Raw genomic sequence first — 16,725 nt, 5'->3', positions numbered from 1 at the left:
ACAGATTCCATTCCTGGTCCAGAAAGATCCCACATGCCTTGGAGCAACTAAGCCCATGTACCACAACTACTGATCCTGCACCCTAGAGCCGGGGAGCCACAACTGCTGAAGCCCGTGTGCCTGGAGCCTGCGCTCTGCAGCAAGAGAAGCCACTGCAGTGAAAAGCCCACACACCACAACTAGAGAAAGCCAGTGTGCAGCAACGAAGACCCAGCACCAACCAAAAATAAAATAAATCTTAAAAAAAAAAACCTGAATTTCCCTGGCTTACAACCTAACACCCTGAGAACAAAGACTCAGCAGGAAAAGTCCTATCTTGTCCAGACCAAGTCCCACAGGGAAATCACATACGCATAGGTAATTGTAATATAAGGGAAATGTACCCTAGGAGAAAACATGGAGAGCGATAACTATTTTGTCTGCTGTATCACTGAGCTTCTAACACCTGGGCATGGATGAGATACAGGTTTTATTCTAGAGTCCTAAATCTGGCTAAAGGACAATATTTGATCTCTTTTTGCTCTCTTGTCTCAGGACAGAGCTTCAGTCTCTATCATCAGCCATCTACTAAGAGATTTCAGACTTCCAGGCAGTTAACTTCCCCTCAGAGTTCCCATGCAGGTGAGTCCAAGAGCCCAAAAGACACTGCTGGGAAGGGTCAGAGAGAAAGAAATAAAGCATGTCTGCATGAGGTCACCTGAGAATCAATTCAGCCTAGCCCAGAACCCAGAAAACTGTTTGTTTGCTTGCTTAATTAAATATCAATGTACTTGAGTAATGCTAAAAGTGAAGGAAACACTGAAAGCAGTAAGGCAGTGTTCAGTGATGCCAATTAAATGATAGGAAATCAAGCACAATTAGAAGACCAAAGAGAGGTTAAAGTGCTTCCAGTAAAAGTAGGACATATGCTGCATTAGCAAATACTTCCGTTGTGAGAGCTGTCTTTTCATCTTGCTTATGGTTTCCTTTGCTGTGCAAAAGTTTTTAAGTTTAATTAAGTCCCATTTCTTTATTTTTGTTTTTATTTTCATTACTCTATGGGTCAAAAAAGATCCTGGGTGATTTCTGTCAAATAGTGTTCTGCCTGTTCTCCACTAAGAGCTTTATACTGTCCAGCCTCACATTTACGTCTTTAATCCATTTTGAGCTTCTTTTTGCGTATGGTGTTAGGGAGTGTTCTCATTTCATTCTCCTATGTGTCGCTGTCCAGTTTTCCCAACACTACTTATTGAAGGGACTGTCTTTTCCCCATTGTATATTCTTGCCTACTTTGTCAGAGATTAGATGACCATAGGTACTTAGGTTTCTTTCTAAGCTTGCTATCCTGTTCCATTGACCTATACGTCTGTCTTTCTGCCAATACCATATTGTCTTGATTACTGTAGCAGAGCTTTGCAATAGAGTCTGAAGTGAAGGAGCCTGACTCCTCCAGCTCCATTTTTCTTTCTCAAGATTGCTCTGGCTATTTGGAGTCTTTTGCGTTTCCAGACACTTTGTAAAATTTTTTGTTCTAATTCTGTGAAAAATGCCATCGGTAACTTGATAAGGATTACTCTGCATCTGTAGATTGCTTTATGTAGTCTGGTCATTTTCACAATATTGAGTAATACTCTTCCAATCCTAGAACAAGGTTATTCTCTCCATCTGTTTCCATCACCTTTGATTTCTTTCATCACTGTCTTAGAGTTTTCTGAGTATAGATATTTTGCCTCCTTGGGTATGTTTCTTCCTTGATATTTTATTCCTTTTGTTGCAGTGGTAAATGAGATTGTTTCCATAATTTCTCTTTCTGATCTTTTGTTGTTAGCCCTAGTAGTTTTCTGGTGGCATCTTTAAGGTTTTCTATGTGCAGTATATGCAACCAGTAATATGCAATCAGCAATAGCTTTATTTCTTCTCAATCTGGATTCCTTTTATTTTCTAACCAATTTTATTGAAACAAATTTCATCATGTAAACTCAACCATGCAGAAAAGTCAATGTTTCAATAAGTAAGATTTTAGCAGCTGAAATAGAAGCATTTGTTAGTGCACTGTTTGCTTTTTGAAACCTCAAATTCCTCAGAATGATACTGTTTTTTAGAATTCCATATTTAGTATCGATTTATGCCAGGTAAGATTACATATTAAAAACATCTATAAAGATTCTACAGTTTTACATTGTGGGTTGCTATGCAGACAAGAAAAATAAGTTAAATAATATGAAAGGTATGCAAGATATGGGCTTCCCAGGTGGTTCAGTGATAAAGAATCTGCCTGCCAATGTAGGAGACATGGGTTCAAGCCCTGGGTCAGAGAAGATGCTCTGGAGAAGGAAATGGAAATCCAACCCAGTATTCTTGCCTGGAGAATCCTCATGGACAGAGGAACCTGGCAGGCTACAGTCCTTGGGGTTGCAAAAGGATCAGATACTACTTAGTGACTAAACAGCAACATGGCAAGATAGAAGGCAGGAAAGAATATCTAAAAATTTGGGTTTTAATTAGCAGTGTTCATGTCAGATAATAAGGTGGGGCTTTTTTACCATAAAGATATTAATAACTGATTTAGCTGCCTGATTAGTATTTCCACACATCACTGCATATTAGTGACAAAACATCAAAGATACCCAGAAATGTGGAATCCCTCATGTGCTCTAACTGTTGGTATTTTATCTGATATAAATTATAGCTCAGCTTGAATGAACATATTTGTTGGGATGTTAATACAACAAACTTAAACTCAAAGTTTAAGAACAGGAAGATTAAATTTCTTGGCCCACAAAATAATAGTGGCTAAAAGTTCGTGACTTGTTTCACTATTTATTTTACATGCTGATCAGATGAGCAAGTAGATAAGTGAAAGTTTTTCTAACAGTCTTAAAAATGTTGTGATTTGAAGATGTACTTTTTCTTTAGCTATTATGCATAAGGTTTTGTTTTGTCTTTCATCTTTTTTTACTTTTATACAAAGGCAGCATTTTCTAAGTTATTTTGTTCTGTGTTGCAACCTTTTTTTGGTTCTTTTAAACTGTGATAGGGCTTCCCTATCAGTTGGTAAAATAGCTCAGTTGGTAAAAATCCACCTGCAATGCAGGAAACCCCAGTTAGATTGCTGGGTTGGGAAGATCCACTGAAGAAGGGTTAGGCTACCCACTCCAGTATTCTTGGGCTTCCCTTGTACCTCAGCTGGTAAAGAATTCACCTGCAATGTGGGAGACCTGGGTTCAATCCCTTGGCTTGGAAGATCCCCTGGAGAAGGGAAAGGCTACCCACTCCAGTATTCTGGCCAGGAGAATTCCATGGACTGTATAGTTCATGGGGTCCCAAAGAGTTGGACACAACTGAGCGACTTTCACTTTCAAGTTGTGATAGGATGGTAACTGATGCCTTTCATTTTGTTTAACTGACACAAAATAAGCCAGGATCTGATCAAAAGTATTTCATAAAATCTTCCTTAACCTATTGAAAGGTGCTTTGATGAATTTTTCTTTGGTCTGTAGAATTAGGACTGAACTGTTGACTTTACTTGCTACAGTTGCCATCACTTTTTTTCTGTGATAAAACTACTGAAATGTGCTTTCCTGGGTAAAGAAATATTGCCTAAAGATGTCTGCTGTTTGCTTTCAGGGCTTGTCCTGGGATGATATTGTCTATATCTATGAATATGAACATGCTATTTTGCTTGTTACCACTAGGTTTTTTGCTTGTTTGTTTGTTTTGTGGTATCTTGTTCTTCTCAGTGGTCTTGTGTTAGCACTCAGGTAAGCTTTTTCTCCTTAGCCAGTCAAATGTTAAACACTCAGTTCAGTTCAGTTCAGTCGCTCAGTCATGTCCGGCTCTTTGCGACCCCATGGACTGCAGCATGCCAGGCCTTCCTGTTCATCACCAACTCCCAGAGTTTACACAAACTTATGTCCATTGAGTCTCTGATGCCATCCAACCATCTCATCCTCTGTCATCCCTTTCTCCTCCTGCCTTCAATCTTTCCCAGCATCAGGGTCTTTTCAAAGGATTCAGCTCTTTGCATCAGATGGCCAAAGTATTGGAGTTTCAGCTTCAACATCAGTCCTTCCAATGAATATTCAAGACTGATTTCTTTTAGGATGGACTGGTTGGATCTCCTTAGTCCAGGGGACTCTCAGGAGTCTTCTCCAACACCACAGTTCAAAAGCATCAATTCTTCAGTGCTCAGCTTTCTTTATAGTCCAACTCTCACATCCATACGTGACCACTGGAAAAACCATAGCATTGACTAGACAGACCTTTGTTGGCAAAGTTATGTCTCTGCTTTATAATATGCTATCTAGGTTGGTCATAGCTTTCCTTCCAAGGAGTAATTGTCTTTTAATTTCTTGGCTGTAGTCACCATATGCAGTGATTTTGGAGCCCAAAAAAATAAACTCTGCCACTGTTTCCACTGTTTCCCCATCTGTTTGCCATGACCTGATGGGACCAGATGCCATGATCTTAGTTTTCTGAATGTTGAGCTTTAAGCCAACTTTTTCACTCTCCTCCTTCACTTTCCTCAAGAGGCTCTTTAGTTCTTCTTCACTTTCTGCCATAAGGGTGGTGTTATCTGCATATCTGAGGTCATTGATATTTCTCCTGGCAATCTTGATTCCAGCTTGTGCTTCTTCCAGCCCATCATTTCATATGATGTACTCTGCATATAAGTTAAATTAGCAAGGTGACAATATACAGCCTTGACGTACTCCTTTTCCTATTTGGAACCAGTCTGCTGTTCCATGTCCAGTTCTAACTGTTGCTTCCTGACCTGCATACAGACTTTTCAAGAGGCAGGTCAGGTGGTCTCCTGAAGAATTTTCCACAGTTTATTGTGATCCACACAGTCAAAGGCTTTGGCATAGTCAATAAAGCAGAAGTTGATGTTTTTCTGGAACTCTCTTGCTTTTTCGATGATCCAGTGGATGTTGGCAATTTGATCTCTGGTTTTTCTGCCTTTTGTAAATCCAGCTTGAACATCTGGAATTCACGGTTCATGTACTGTTGAATCTTGGCTTAGAGAATTTTGAGCATTACTTTACTAGTGTGTGAGATGAGTGCAATTGTGCGGTAATTTGAGCATTCTTTGGCATTGCCTTTCTTTGGGGTTGGAATGAAAACTGACCTATGAAGGTCATTTTTTTTTTATCATGTCATTGTTCATCTCAGATGTTGATTGAAGTTTCAAGAATGATGGCAGTGGGTTTTGAAAACAGTCTTATACTTATTGGTTTGGAGTTTCACAGAGATAAGTATATTTCACGGTTAATTGTTGAGCTATAAGACAACTAACCAGGCTACCCAAGTGACTCAGTGGTAAAGAATCCACCTGCCAATGCAGGAGATGAGGGAGATGCCTATTTGATCCCTGAGTCAGGAAGATCCCCTGGAGAAGGAAATGGTACCCACTCCCAGTATTCTGGCCTGGAAAATCCAATGGACAGAGAGCCTGGCCAGCTACAGTCCATGCGGTCACAAAGAATCAGACACAACTGAGCAATTGGGCAGGCACCTAAGACAACTAACCATTTAAAACTGAAAAACAGTTCATTGTTTTGTAACAATTCAGTTTTTAAACATAGACATTTCAATTAAAACATGAATTGCATTTATAACTCAATGCAAATCCAACAGTTGTATTTGGAGTTAAATTATTTTTAAAAACTTATTTAATGAAAAAATTAAAAAATAAATAAACATGGATTACAATTAGTACTCCCTTTTCACTCTCTCCTTTATATCTCCTTTTCTTTTTCTTTTTTTAATATCTTATTTGTTTATTTGGGCTGCTCTGGGTCTTTGCTGGTGCATGTGGGTTTTCTGCAGTTGCAGCGAGCAGGGGCTACTCTTCATTGTGGGGCACGGACTTCTCCTTGTGATGGCTTTTCTTATTGCAGGGCAGAAGCTCTAGGTGCATGGGCTTCAGTCATTGCAGCACATGAGTTCAGAAGTTGTGGCACACAGGCTTAGCTTCTCAAAGACAAATGTGATCTTCTCAGACCAGAAATCAAAGCCACGTCCCCTGCATTGGCAGGCATATTCTTAACCACTGGACCAAGGGAAGTCTTTCTTTTTCTTTTTCTTTTTTTCTTCATAACACATGTAACTATCTGACATGCTATGTGATTTTTATTTGCTTATGCTTTTTCTCCATAATTGAATTTTAGGAGTTTTTGTTTTTCAGCACCCCTACACTCCCTGCATAGGTGGTACCTGGAATATTGTTGAAATTCAATTTGTGTTTTTAAAATGCATAAAAGAATTTCTCTTTAAACAATAAGTAAAGATTATTGTTTTTTATTTTTTATTGCTTTATTTTCTTTTTCTTGTTGGGGCTTGGAAATGAGAGTAAGAGAAGTTTGCTAATTATAGATGACACAAGGAATTCTCTAAAGGGGATCAAAGCCATCAACAAAATATTGAAATTAATTTATTGTTGGCAAAATATAGAATAGTTATATTTCAACAATGTGATAATGGCCATTTGCAAGGAATGCAGTCATGTTATTGTCCCCTTTCCTGATAGTCACTTCCACAAAATGGAACCAAGGAACATAACAGGAGTTTCACAATTTCTTCTTATGGGATTTTCAGAAGAAACAGAATTGCAGCCCCTCATCTTTGGGCTTTTTCTCTCCATGTACCTGATCACTGTATTTGGAAACCTGCTCATCATCCTGGCTGTCAGCTCAGACCCCCACCTCCACACCCCCATGTACTTCTTCCTCTCCAACCTGTCCTTTGTAGACATTTGCTTCACCTCCACCACCATCCCAAAGATGCTGGTGAATATACAGACAGAGAACAAAGTTATAACTTATGAAGGCTGCATTATCCAGATGCATTTTTTCACACTCTTTATAGGATTGGACATCTTCCTCCTGACCGTGATGGCCTATGACCGATTCGTGGCCATCTGCCGTCCCCTGCACTACATGGTCATCATGAACCCCCATCTCTGTGGAGTGCTGGTGCTGGTATCCTGGATCATGAGTGCGCTGCATTCCTTGTTAGAAAGCTTAATGGTGTTGCGACTGTCCTTCTGTACTGACTTGCATATCCCTCACTTTTTCTGTGAACTCAATCAGATGATCCAGCTTGCCTGTTCTGACGTGTATCTCAATAAAGTAGTGATATATACTGTAGCTGTGCTACTGGGAGGTGCTCCTTTTGCTGGTATCCTTTACACTTACTCTAAGATAGTTTCCTCCATACATAGAATCTCATCAGCTCAGGGGAAGTATAAGGCATTTTCCACCTGTGCATCTCACCTCTATATGGTCTCCTTATTTTATTGTACTGGCATAGGAGTGTACCTTAGCTCTGCTGCTTCCCACAGCTCGCACTCAAGTGCAACAGCCTCAGTGATGTACACCGTGGTCACACCCATGCTGAACCCTTTCATCTATAGTCTGAGAAATAACGAGTTAAAGAGGAGTCTGAAAATACTCTTTGGAAAGAAAACTATCAAAGAGCCTATTGTCCTAGGGCTTAAGAAGTGCCCACAACAGTAGAGTTCAAAGCCTGAGCCCAGTGTTGCTAGGCTTTGAGCAGATTGTGGAATTAGAACATGCCTCTTCTGTTTTCATTCAAATCTCTGCTTTGGCTTTGACTCTATACAATCTATGTAACTCGCTCTTAAGTTTTATGATATCTCTGATACCTAAACGTTTTATTCCCTTGCCATTTTCTTACTCGCCCAATTTTGTTACCAAACTTGGGTTTGGAACATATGAAAGTTCCCATTTATCTCAAGGGACTACATGAATTCCCTAGGAATAATTTCTTCTCAAATACAATATGTCATTTTGTGTATTTTTTTCTTTCATTTGACTAAAAAAAAGAATAGTCATGAATTGTACTGTGTGCTCAGCTGCTCTGTCATGTCCAACTCTGAATCCCATGGACTGTAGCCCACCAGGCTCCTCTGTCCATAGAATTTTCCAGCCTGAACACTGGAGCAGGTTGCCATTTCCTACTCCAGGGGATCTTCCCTACTCCTATGGTAAAAAAAAAAAATTACTCTTGACAATCACAGCTATTTATAAGTTTATAACAGAGGAAAATCTGAGATCACTATTTTTCACTTTTGTGAATGATATTTCTTTGCCTATCACTACCTTAATTGCTTTTATGATAACCCAAACTTTACCATACTGGTTGTTAACGCTGACTATATGATATTTTTCTATTCTTCACAATCTTATTCTGCTGTACCACCTGTGTCCACTGTGTCTACCATACTTGCTGGCAAAAACTGATGTTAAACTAAATGTCTTCAAGTACAATCTATACAGAAAGACAAGCATGAAAAAGTACACCAGACTCCTTTGTCCATGGAATTCTCCAGGCAAGAATACTGGAATGGATTGCCGCTCCCTTCTTCAAGGGATCTTTCAAACCCAGGAATCAAACCCAGATCTCCTGCATTGTAGGCAGATTCTTTACCATCTGAGCCACCAGGGAAGCTCTCTATGACAGAGTTGACCTTAAGTATAATGAAGCAAAACATCAAATCATACATATATTACTATGCAATTCGAGTCTTTTCTGGCAATTCATCTTCTCATTGAAATAAGGACTATCAGTGTCCATTTGTAAGGTGTATTCATTGAGTTGAAGGACTGGAGGCATATTTTGAGTTTTTATTAGTTACTTTCATCTTTCTGTTCAAAACTTTCCAGTGCTTCCAGGAAATATCATTCCTTCCAATTTTCCTAAATGAAATATCTCCCACTCTTCAAAATTTTGTCACAAACACTGAAGGGGCAGAGAATGAACAATATAAATATCACGAATTATGTCTCACTCTCATACTTAAAGGATGACTCACTTCAAACCTCAGATTCTTGTTCAGGTATGTGATTCAAGGTCACAGGTGTTGTGCAAACATCTATGTCCTACCTCTCCATGTGACCTGAAAAGAACCTCAGTGGGGTCACTTTTTCATACAGTTATACAAAATAAACTCGAATAACAGAGAAGTCATGAACAAATGTCAGAACAAATGTCTGGAACCAGTAGAATCAGATTTTTGCAACAGCCTTCAGTTCAGTGCAATTTGTGTACTGCGCCAGTTAGCTGCCACTGGATACAAACTTTCCTACAATAAAACTGCTTAATAGAACATCTTTATTATCAAATGAGGTGGTCCAGTGAGGAGTTATTCTGACCTCTGCAGAGCTTCTCATGAGTCTGCAGTCAGGCATGAATCTCTATCTTGTGCTTCTAAGGCTCATGCATGATGCTGTGTGTGGCTATACTGTTCTTCCATTTTCAACTAATTTTTGTCATTTTACTTTTTTAAACAGGTAGGCTAAATACTTGCAGGAAAATGAGCTTAATAAGTGTGAATTGCCTTAATTTAATTCCACTACTTTAATATCTACTTATGAAAATTTTTTTTCCCAATTAGAGAGACATTTCCTTCCCCTGTGAGCTGTGACTCAGCTACCTGTGCTCCAGATCCTATGCCTGCATGCACACTGGAATTGATAAATACTAATAAATATATTCAAGCATGGCTACATGCAATAAGCTGTACCCCTTTAAAAGTCATTAAAAACTTAAAAGTATACACTGCCTGGTTCTATTTCTATACATATTGAGAAGAAATAAAACATTTACTGCATTGTTATCAGTTCAGTTCAGTTCAGTCATTCAGTCATGTCTGACTCTTTGTGACCCCATGGGCTGAAGCACGCCAGGCCTCCCTGTCCATCACCAATTCCCAGAGCTTGCTCAAACTCATGCCCATTAAGTCAGTGATGCCTTCCAACCATCTCATCCTCTGTACATCCCCATCTCCTCCTGCCTTCAATCTTTTCCAGCATCAGGGTATTTTCCAGTGAGTCAGTTCTTCACATCAGGGGACTAAGTATTCGATTTCAGCCTCAGCATCAGTCCTTCCAATGCATTCAGGACTGATTTCCTTTAGGACTGACTGGTTTGATCTCCTTGCAGTCCAACAGACTCTCAAGAGTTTTCTCCAACACCACAGTTCAAAAACATCAATTCTTCAGCACTGAACTTTCTTCAAGATCCAACTGTCACATCCATAAATGACTACTAGAAAAACCATAGCTTTGTTGGCAAAGCAATGTCTTTGTTTTTTAATATGCTGTCTAGGGTGGTCACAGCTTTTCCTCCAAGAAGCAAGTGTCTTTTAATTTTATGGCTACAGTCACTGTCTGCAGTGATTTTGGAGCCCAAGAAAATAAAGTCTGCCATGGTTTCCATTGTTTCTCATGATGTACTCTGCATACAAGTTAAATAAGCAGGGTGACAATATACAGCCTTGATGCACTCCTTTTCCAATTTGGAACCAGTCGATTGTTCCACATCCATTTCTAACTGTTGCTTCTTGACCTGCATACAGATTTCTCAGGAGGCAAGTAAGGTTGTCTGGTAGTCCCATCTCTTGAAGAATTTTCCACAGTTTGTTGTGATGCAAACAGTCAAGGCCTTTGGGATAGTCAATAAAGCAGAAGTAGATTTTTTCTGGAACTCTCTTGCTTTTTCTATGATACAACACTATATTTTGCACTGCTATATATTGTTATAAATGTAATCTCACTGATCTCTGTTTCTTTACTTCTGTTGGTACCAAGGAATAATATTATATAATATGAACATAATAATAATGTATGATAATAAGCATAATTTCTCAAGTATGCTGTAAAAAAAGAAATCTGTAAAAATATTTATGTAACTAAAAGGAAACATTCAAGTACAAGAGGTACGTGTGTGAGATGAGCATTTTATGTATATATTTTCCTCTCAAACAAACACATTCACACACACATAAGTACGTGCACGCAGCCATTTATAATCCCATTTATTTTATTAAAAGAATATTTTACCAAAAGTTGGAGAATAAAGAAATGAAAATAATGAATGTCTGAATCAACATGAAATTCAAGGAATGTAGAAATTTGGACAAAAAAATTTAAAGTAGATTGTGTGACCTTGATTTTGATATAAGTAACTTGTCATAAAGGCCTCAAAATCAGAAACACATTTATATTTATGGAAAACAGAATTCGATCCACCAACTAATAAGGCAGGTATTTTTGACCCTAATTTTCTTCTCCCATTAAAGTGGGGTTTCCACACAAATTCCTTTATCAAGGGCAAATTAAATGTCTAAATTGAGAAGCTTAAAAGTGACTATATTTTATTGGATAAATGTGTGTATTGCATTTGTATTTCTGCTATAACAAATTACTACACTGTGCTTTTAAAAATTGAAGTTCTAAGGATCAGAAGCCCATATTCCTCATATTGGACTGAATTCAAGATGCTAAAACTGAGGCCTATCTGGACGCTCTAGGGAAGAATAAATTTTCTTTCTTGAATTACATTCTAGGGGCCACCTGTACTCCTTGTCCCAAAACTGGTTTGTAATTTTCACCAGAACATTGAATACCCCGGAGCCGCAATCATGAAATGGAGGGTGAAGTTATAATAGTGCTACCTCACAAAAGGAACTTCTCTAAACATTAAACCAGATCATCCCTATAAGATTCTAAGGTAGGTTATGGTTGCTTAATGAAATCTATCTCACAGCTTACATGCATTTTTAATTAGAGGCTAATTGATAGCACTTAATTTCAGACATGTGGGTTTCCCTAGTGGCTCAGACAGTAAAGAATTTGCCTGCAATGTGCGAGAACCAGGTTTGATCCCTGGATTGTGAAGATCCCCTGGAGAAGGGAATGGCGACACCCTCCAGTATTCTTGCCTGGAGAATTCCAGAGACAGAGGAGCCTGGCGAGATACAGTCTGAGTTTGTGAAGAGTTGAACACAACTGAGTGACTAATATGAAATTCCTGAAGGTTTTAGCAAAAGTGTCAGGAAGCGGAAGAATATACTGTCCAATGTTTTACATTCAAGGAACAAAGCTGTCCCTCTTATAAGGAGGGGAATAACAACTTTCTAAGCATATCATGGGCTATACCCCCACCACAAGTCAATGCTTTGGAGATCCAAAGAACCGATTCAAGACAATTGCCTCAGTCTAACATGTTGGAGAATCTTAGAAATAGTGTTGGTATAAGGTGCTGAGAGATTAGACCTCTGGAAGGCAACTAAGTTAATGGAGAAGGGTTAATAAAAACTGAATTCTCCTGGCTTATAACCTGGTCCCCTGAGAACAGAGCATCAGAAGAAAAAAGATTCTTTCTGTACAGACCAAGTGCCACAGGGATTCTTCTGCTTATAGGTCATTATAACAAGAGGGAATGCACCTAATGAGAAGACAGAGAGAGCTGTAAATACCTCCTCCGCTTCATCCCTGAGCTTGTACAACCAGGGCATGAGTGAGACACGGTTTTTGCTTTTGGAGTCCTAAGTCTGGCTAAAGGACCAATGATTGACCCCTTCCTGCTGCCTTGTCTGGGGACAGAGTTTCAGTCTCCATCATCAACCATCAGGAAGAGAATCAGACTTCCACATGGAGACCTTCCTCTCAGAGTCCCCATGCAGGTGAGTCCAGGAGCCCAAAAGATCCTATAGGGAAAGGTCAGAGAGAATGAAAGCCAAGAACGTTTACTGGAGGTCACCTGAGAACCAACTCAGCCTAGCCAAGAGCCCAGAAACCACAATAGTTGTTTGCTTGCTTGCTTAAAACATCAGTGTATTTTGATGACACTGTAAAGAGACGTGAACATTGAATTCAGTGAGGCAACATTCAGTGATTCCAATTAAATGATAGGAATGGAAACTCATGTAGAAGAGAGATGAGAGGAATAAAGAGTTTCCAGTAAATATATAACACATGTGCAAGTATCTTATTAATTAACTGGAGTAGAGAAGTAGGGTATTAGCTATGGTGGGACATAAAATGAATTAAAGACGTTTCTTCCTAATTTTTATCATGGGGCATATTTAACCAAGTTTCCATATTGATGAGAAAAAACCACACCAAAGAATGCTTACAAGTTCAACTTTGCAACAACAGAACACATTCTTCATAGCCTAAGAGGCATATTTTCACAGTGTCTGCTGTGACATAAGTGAAAAAAAAAAGAGCTAAAAAAGGGTACACTAATGATCTTACTTTGCAATTATTTCCATGACTCCAAATACATTTGTGGGTTTGTCAGCCATTTACATTCTCTATTTCAAATCACCTACGTGAGTCCTCTGCTTTAAGTTGGGTTATTTGTCTTTTTGTTAAGTTGTCTTGGTTCTTTCTTAAAACACTTGCTTTGAGATAACTTTGACATAGAAATATTGTACATATTTGAGGTATATACAATATTTTTATATATTGATATGAATAAATTTTGTAAAGATCATCAAATCAAGCTAATTGTCATGTCCATCACCTCTACAAGTTTCTGATTGTGTGTTTGTGTGTGTATGTTGAAAGGATTTAAGATCATCAAATTTATCAAATTTGAATCTTTCAAATCTTATCAAATTTCAAGGAGTAAGCCCTTTGCTTTCATATGGTAAGATGAGGGAACTTTTACTCCTGTCTTTGGCTGAAATGTTTCAAAAAAGATGTATTTTTCAAAAAAATAGAGAATGTAAGTGGCTATAAAAAGCACCTCTGCTTTTTCTTTTATTTCCAAGTTGTTAGCAATTTAATTTTAAATTATGACTTATTGATTTAGTTAACTTATCACTATTTCATCTGCTTATATAATTTGCTTGTAGATTTTGATTCCATTTTGTTACGTAAATTGTTTTGAAACTAATCTACTTAACCTAAGTTCATTCTCACTGATATTTTCCCCATTAGTTTTTAGTTTATTTTAAAGCTTCTTTCTATATTATGCACACATACATACACATACTTTTATACAAATGCAACAATAGAATTCTATACATATTGATAATGCTGTTTATGTTTGATTTCATCATTTTTCCTAACTTTCCATTTTCCTTCTTACTCAAAACACCTTACTGAAAACCCTGCTTCCAGTCACCAGGATGATGATGATTCATTATTTTTATGGCTATATAACATTTCATGGTGTTATAACTTCAATGGTCATTCATATTCTCTTTTTTATTAAACTTGTTATTCTGTATTGGAGCATAGCCGATTCACAAAGGTGTGATAGTTTCAAGTGGACAGCAAAGGTACTCATGCAAACATATACAGGTATCCATTCTCCCCACACTCCCTCTCATCCAGGCTTCCACATTGAGCAGAGTTCCATGTCCTACACAGTAGGTCCTTGTTGGTTTTCTATATTCTTTTTCATTAAATTGCTATTATATCAACACTGCAAAATTTTTTACAATAGTGAAGCACAGACTGTGGATGACTTTGTCCCCCCAGGGTTCATCTAGCAATATCCAGTGACTTTTATGGCTGTCCTACATGGGGGCTCAGTAGAGCTCAGGGGTGCTCTAAGCATCCTACAGTTCACAGGACACATTCCACCACAAACAATGATCTGGATCAGAATGTTAGTCATGCCAACACTGGAGAACCTGAGTTAAAGACTTTTGCTGTTATCATTTAATCACTCAGTTGTATCCGACTTTTTTGTGACTCCATGAACTGTAGCCCACCAGGCTCCTCTGTCCACGTATTTCCCAGGAAAGAATACTGGAGTGGGTTGCCATTTCCTTCTCCAGAGGATCTTCCTGATCTCGGGATCGAACCACGTCTCCTGCATTGGCAGGTGGATTCTTGGCTGCTGAGCCACCATACCTGTACTTTGAATATTTATAGCTGTCTACAAGTATTTTCCTAAGATGTTATAACCTAATATATATGTTATATATAATATAAAATGTTATAACCTAATATATTATCTGCCAGAAAATTCAGAGAGTACTAGTTCAAAAGTTCTCATCCCAAAATGTAACAAATCTTTTTTTCCTAGCAGTACGCTATGAAAAAGATGTCTTATTTTTTAACTGTATACCGAGTTAAAACAAAGATTTATACATTTTGTCATCATTTTGATTATTTGTTATTACGCACCCAATATTATATGCCAACTTTCCTGCAGTTATCAGCCTTTCAAATCATTTTTACAAGTGAATTATTTTTCAGTTGAGTTTGGGTACTCAGGAGACCTAAAATTTTAAATTTTTATTCTGTTGTATATGTCCGTCTTACTATCCGCCTTTCTGCCTTGTTTAATATGTTTTCCCCAACTCATCGGGTTTTGTTAATTTTACCTGTTTACTTATTTATTTTTGGCTGCGCTGGGTCTTCCTTGCTGCGCATGGGCTTTCTCTAGTTGTGGCCAGCGGGGGCTGCTCTCAAGCTTCAATGCACAGTCTTGTTGCTGAGGCTTTTCTTGTGGTCCTTTGTGGTGCACAGGCCTCAGTAGTTGTGGCACATGGGCTTAGTCGCCCCATGGCATATGGAATCTTCCCGGACCAAGGATTGGACCCTTGTCCCCTGATTTGGCAGGTGAATTCTTATCCAATGGACCACCAGGGAAGTCCAACCCATAGTTTTTTTTTTTTAATGGGAGGCTAATTACTTTACAATATTGTAGTGGTTTTTGCGATACAGTGACATGAATCAGCCATGGGTTTGCATGCTTTTATATGTAGATTTCAAGATGTTCATCTTCAATGTGTTTATTACTCTCACACTGAGGTGGTCATCTCTTAATTTTTTTAAAAAATGTTGGAGGGAGGAAAGAAACTTTACTTTTTGCAATATAGAGGTTTACGCCTGCTTTTATCAGCAATTCAACCTTTCTCAATAAGTTGAAATACACCCTTGCCATATATTAAATGTTCATATGTAATAAGACCTAAGTCCCAATTCTGAATAATAACTGATCATGCTATGTGCTCCAACATTCTAGGAACATTATGTAGTGTTTTGTTTTATATCTAGATCACTGGCAAATCAATTGATTCACGCTGATATTGTAATCTATTACTATTTCAATGCTTGTTCAATTCATTTTCAATGCTCCATTCAATTTACTTGTTTTGAGACCATATTACTTAACCTGGTTTCACTCTCTTTGTTATTTTCTTTATTTCCTAACTTTTTATTTTTCTAAATTCATTTTTTTACAAGGTCGCATATATTTACAAACTCAATTAAAATACAAAGGTGAATTTTTTAAAAAGATATAATGGCGTTGGCTGCAACATGAATGGACCTAAAGACTGTCATACTGAGTGAAGTCAGACATAAAGGAGAAATATCACGTGACATCTATTATATGTGGAATCTAAAAAGAAGTGATACAAATGAATTTGCAAAACAGACTCATGGATATAGAGAATGAACTTATGGTTGCCATGTATATATATATATATATATATATATGTTTTATTTATACATATGTTTTATTTGAGGTAGTCTTTCTCCATGATGGGATTTTAGGAGATTTTGTTTTACAGAACCCTATCAGTTCAGTTCAATTCAGTTGCTCAGTCATGTCTGACTGCCACCCCATGGACTGCATCACGCCAGGCTTCCCTGTCCATCACCAACACCTGAAGCTTGTGCAGACTCCTTTCCATCAAGTCTGTGATGCCATCCAACCATCTCATTCTTTGTCATCCCCTTCTCCTCCTGCCTTCAATCTTTCCCAGCATCAAGGTCTTTTCCAATGAGTCAGTTCTTCACATCAGGTGGCCACAGAACCCTATACACATTGCCAAATCCATGAACAAAATATTGAAATAAACTTTTTACAGCAAAATATAAATAGTGGCATTTCAGCAATGTGAGCAATGTCCATTTGTACCATAATCAGTCATTTACTTTCCTCTTTCCTTGCAGTCACCTCCAACAC

At 38.1% G+C, this 16,725-nt stretch overlaps 1 protein-coding gene across 1 annotated transcript; it reads left to right on the top strand.

Annotated features, from left to right (window-relative positions):
* Window positions 1-6,491: 6,491 nt before the first annotated feature.
* LOC122699858 (olfactory receptor-like protein OLF4) lies at window positions 6,492-7,496 on the top strand. Its single transcript, XM_043912280.1, has one exon. The coding sequence runs from the start codon at window positions 6,522-6,524 to the stop codon at window positions 7,494-7,496; it is 975 nt and encodes a 324-aa protein (XP_043768215.1). The 5' UTR covers window positions 6,492-6,521.
* The last annotated feature ends 9,229 nt before the right edge of the window (window positions 7,497-16,725 follow it).

This window comes from Cervus elaphus, chromosome 9, assembly GCF_910594005.1.
Source record: "Cervus elaphus chromosome 9, mCerEla1.1, whole genome shotgun sequence".
Taxonomy (NCBI): domain Eukaryota; kingdom Metazoa; phylum Chordata; class Mammalia; order Artiodactyla; family Cervidae; genus Cervus; species Cervus elaphus.
Note: the sequence above shows the minus strand (reverse complement) of the source record. Positions and strands in the feature narration are given on the sequence as shown.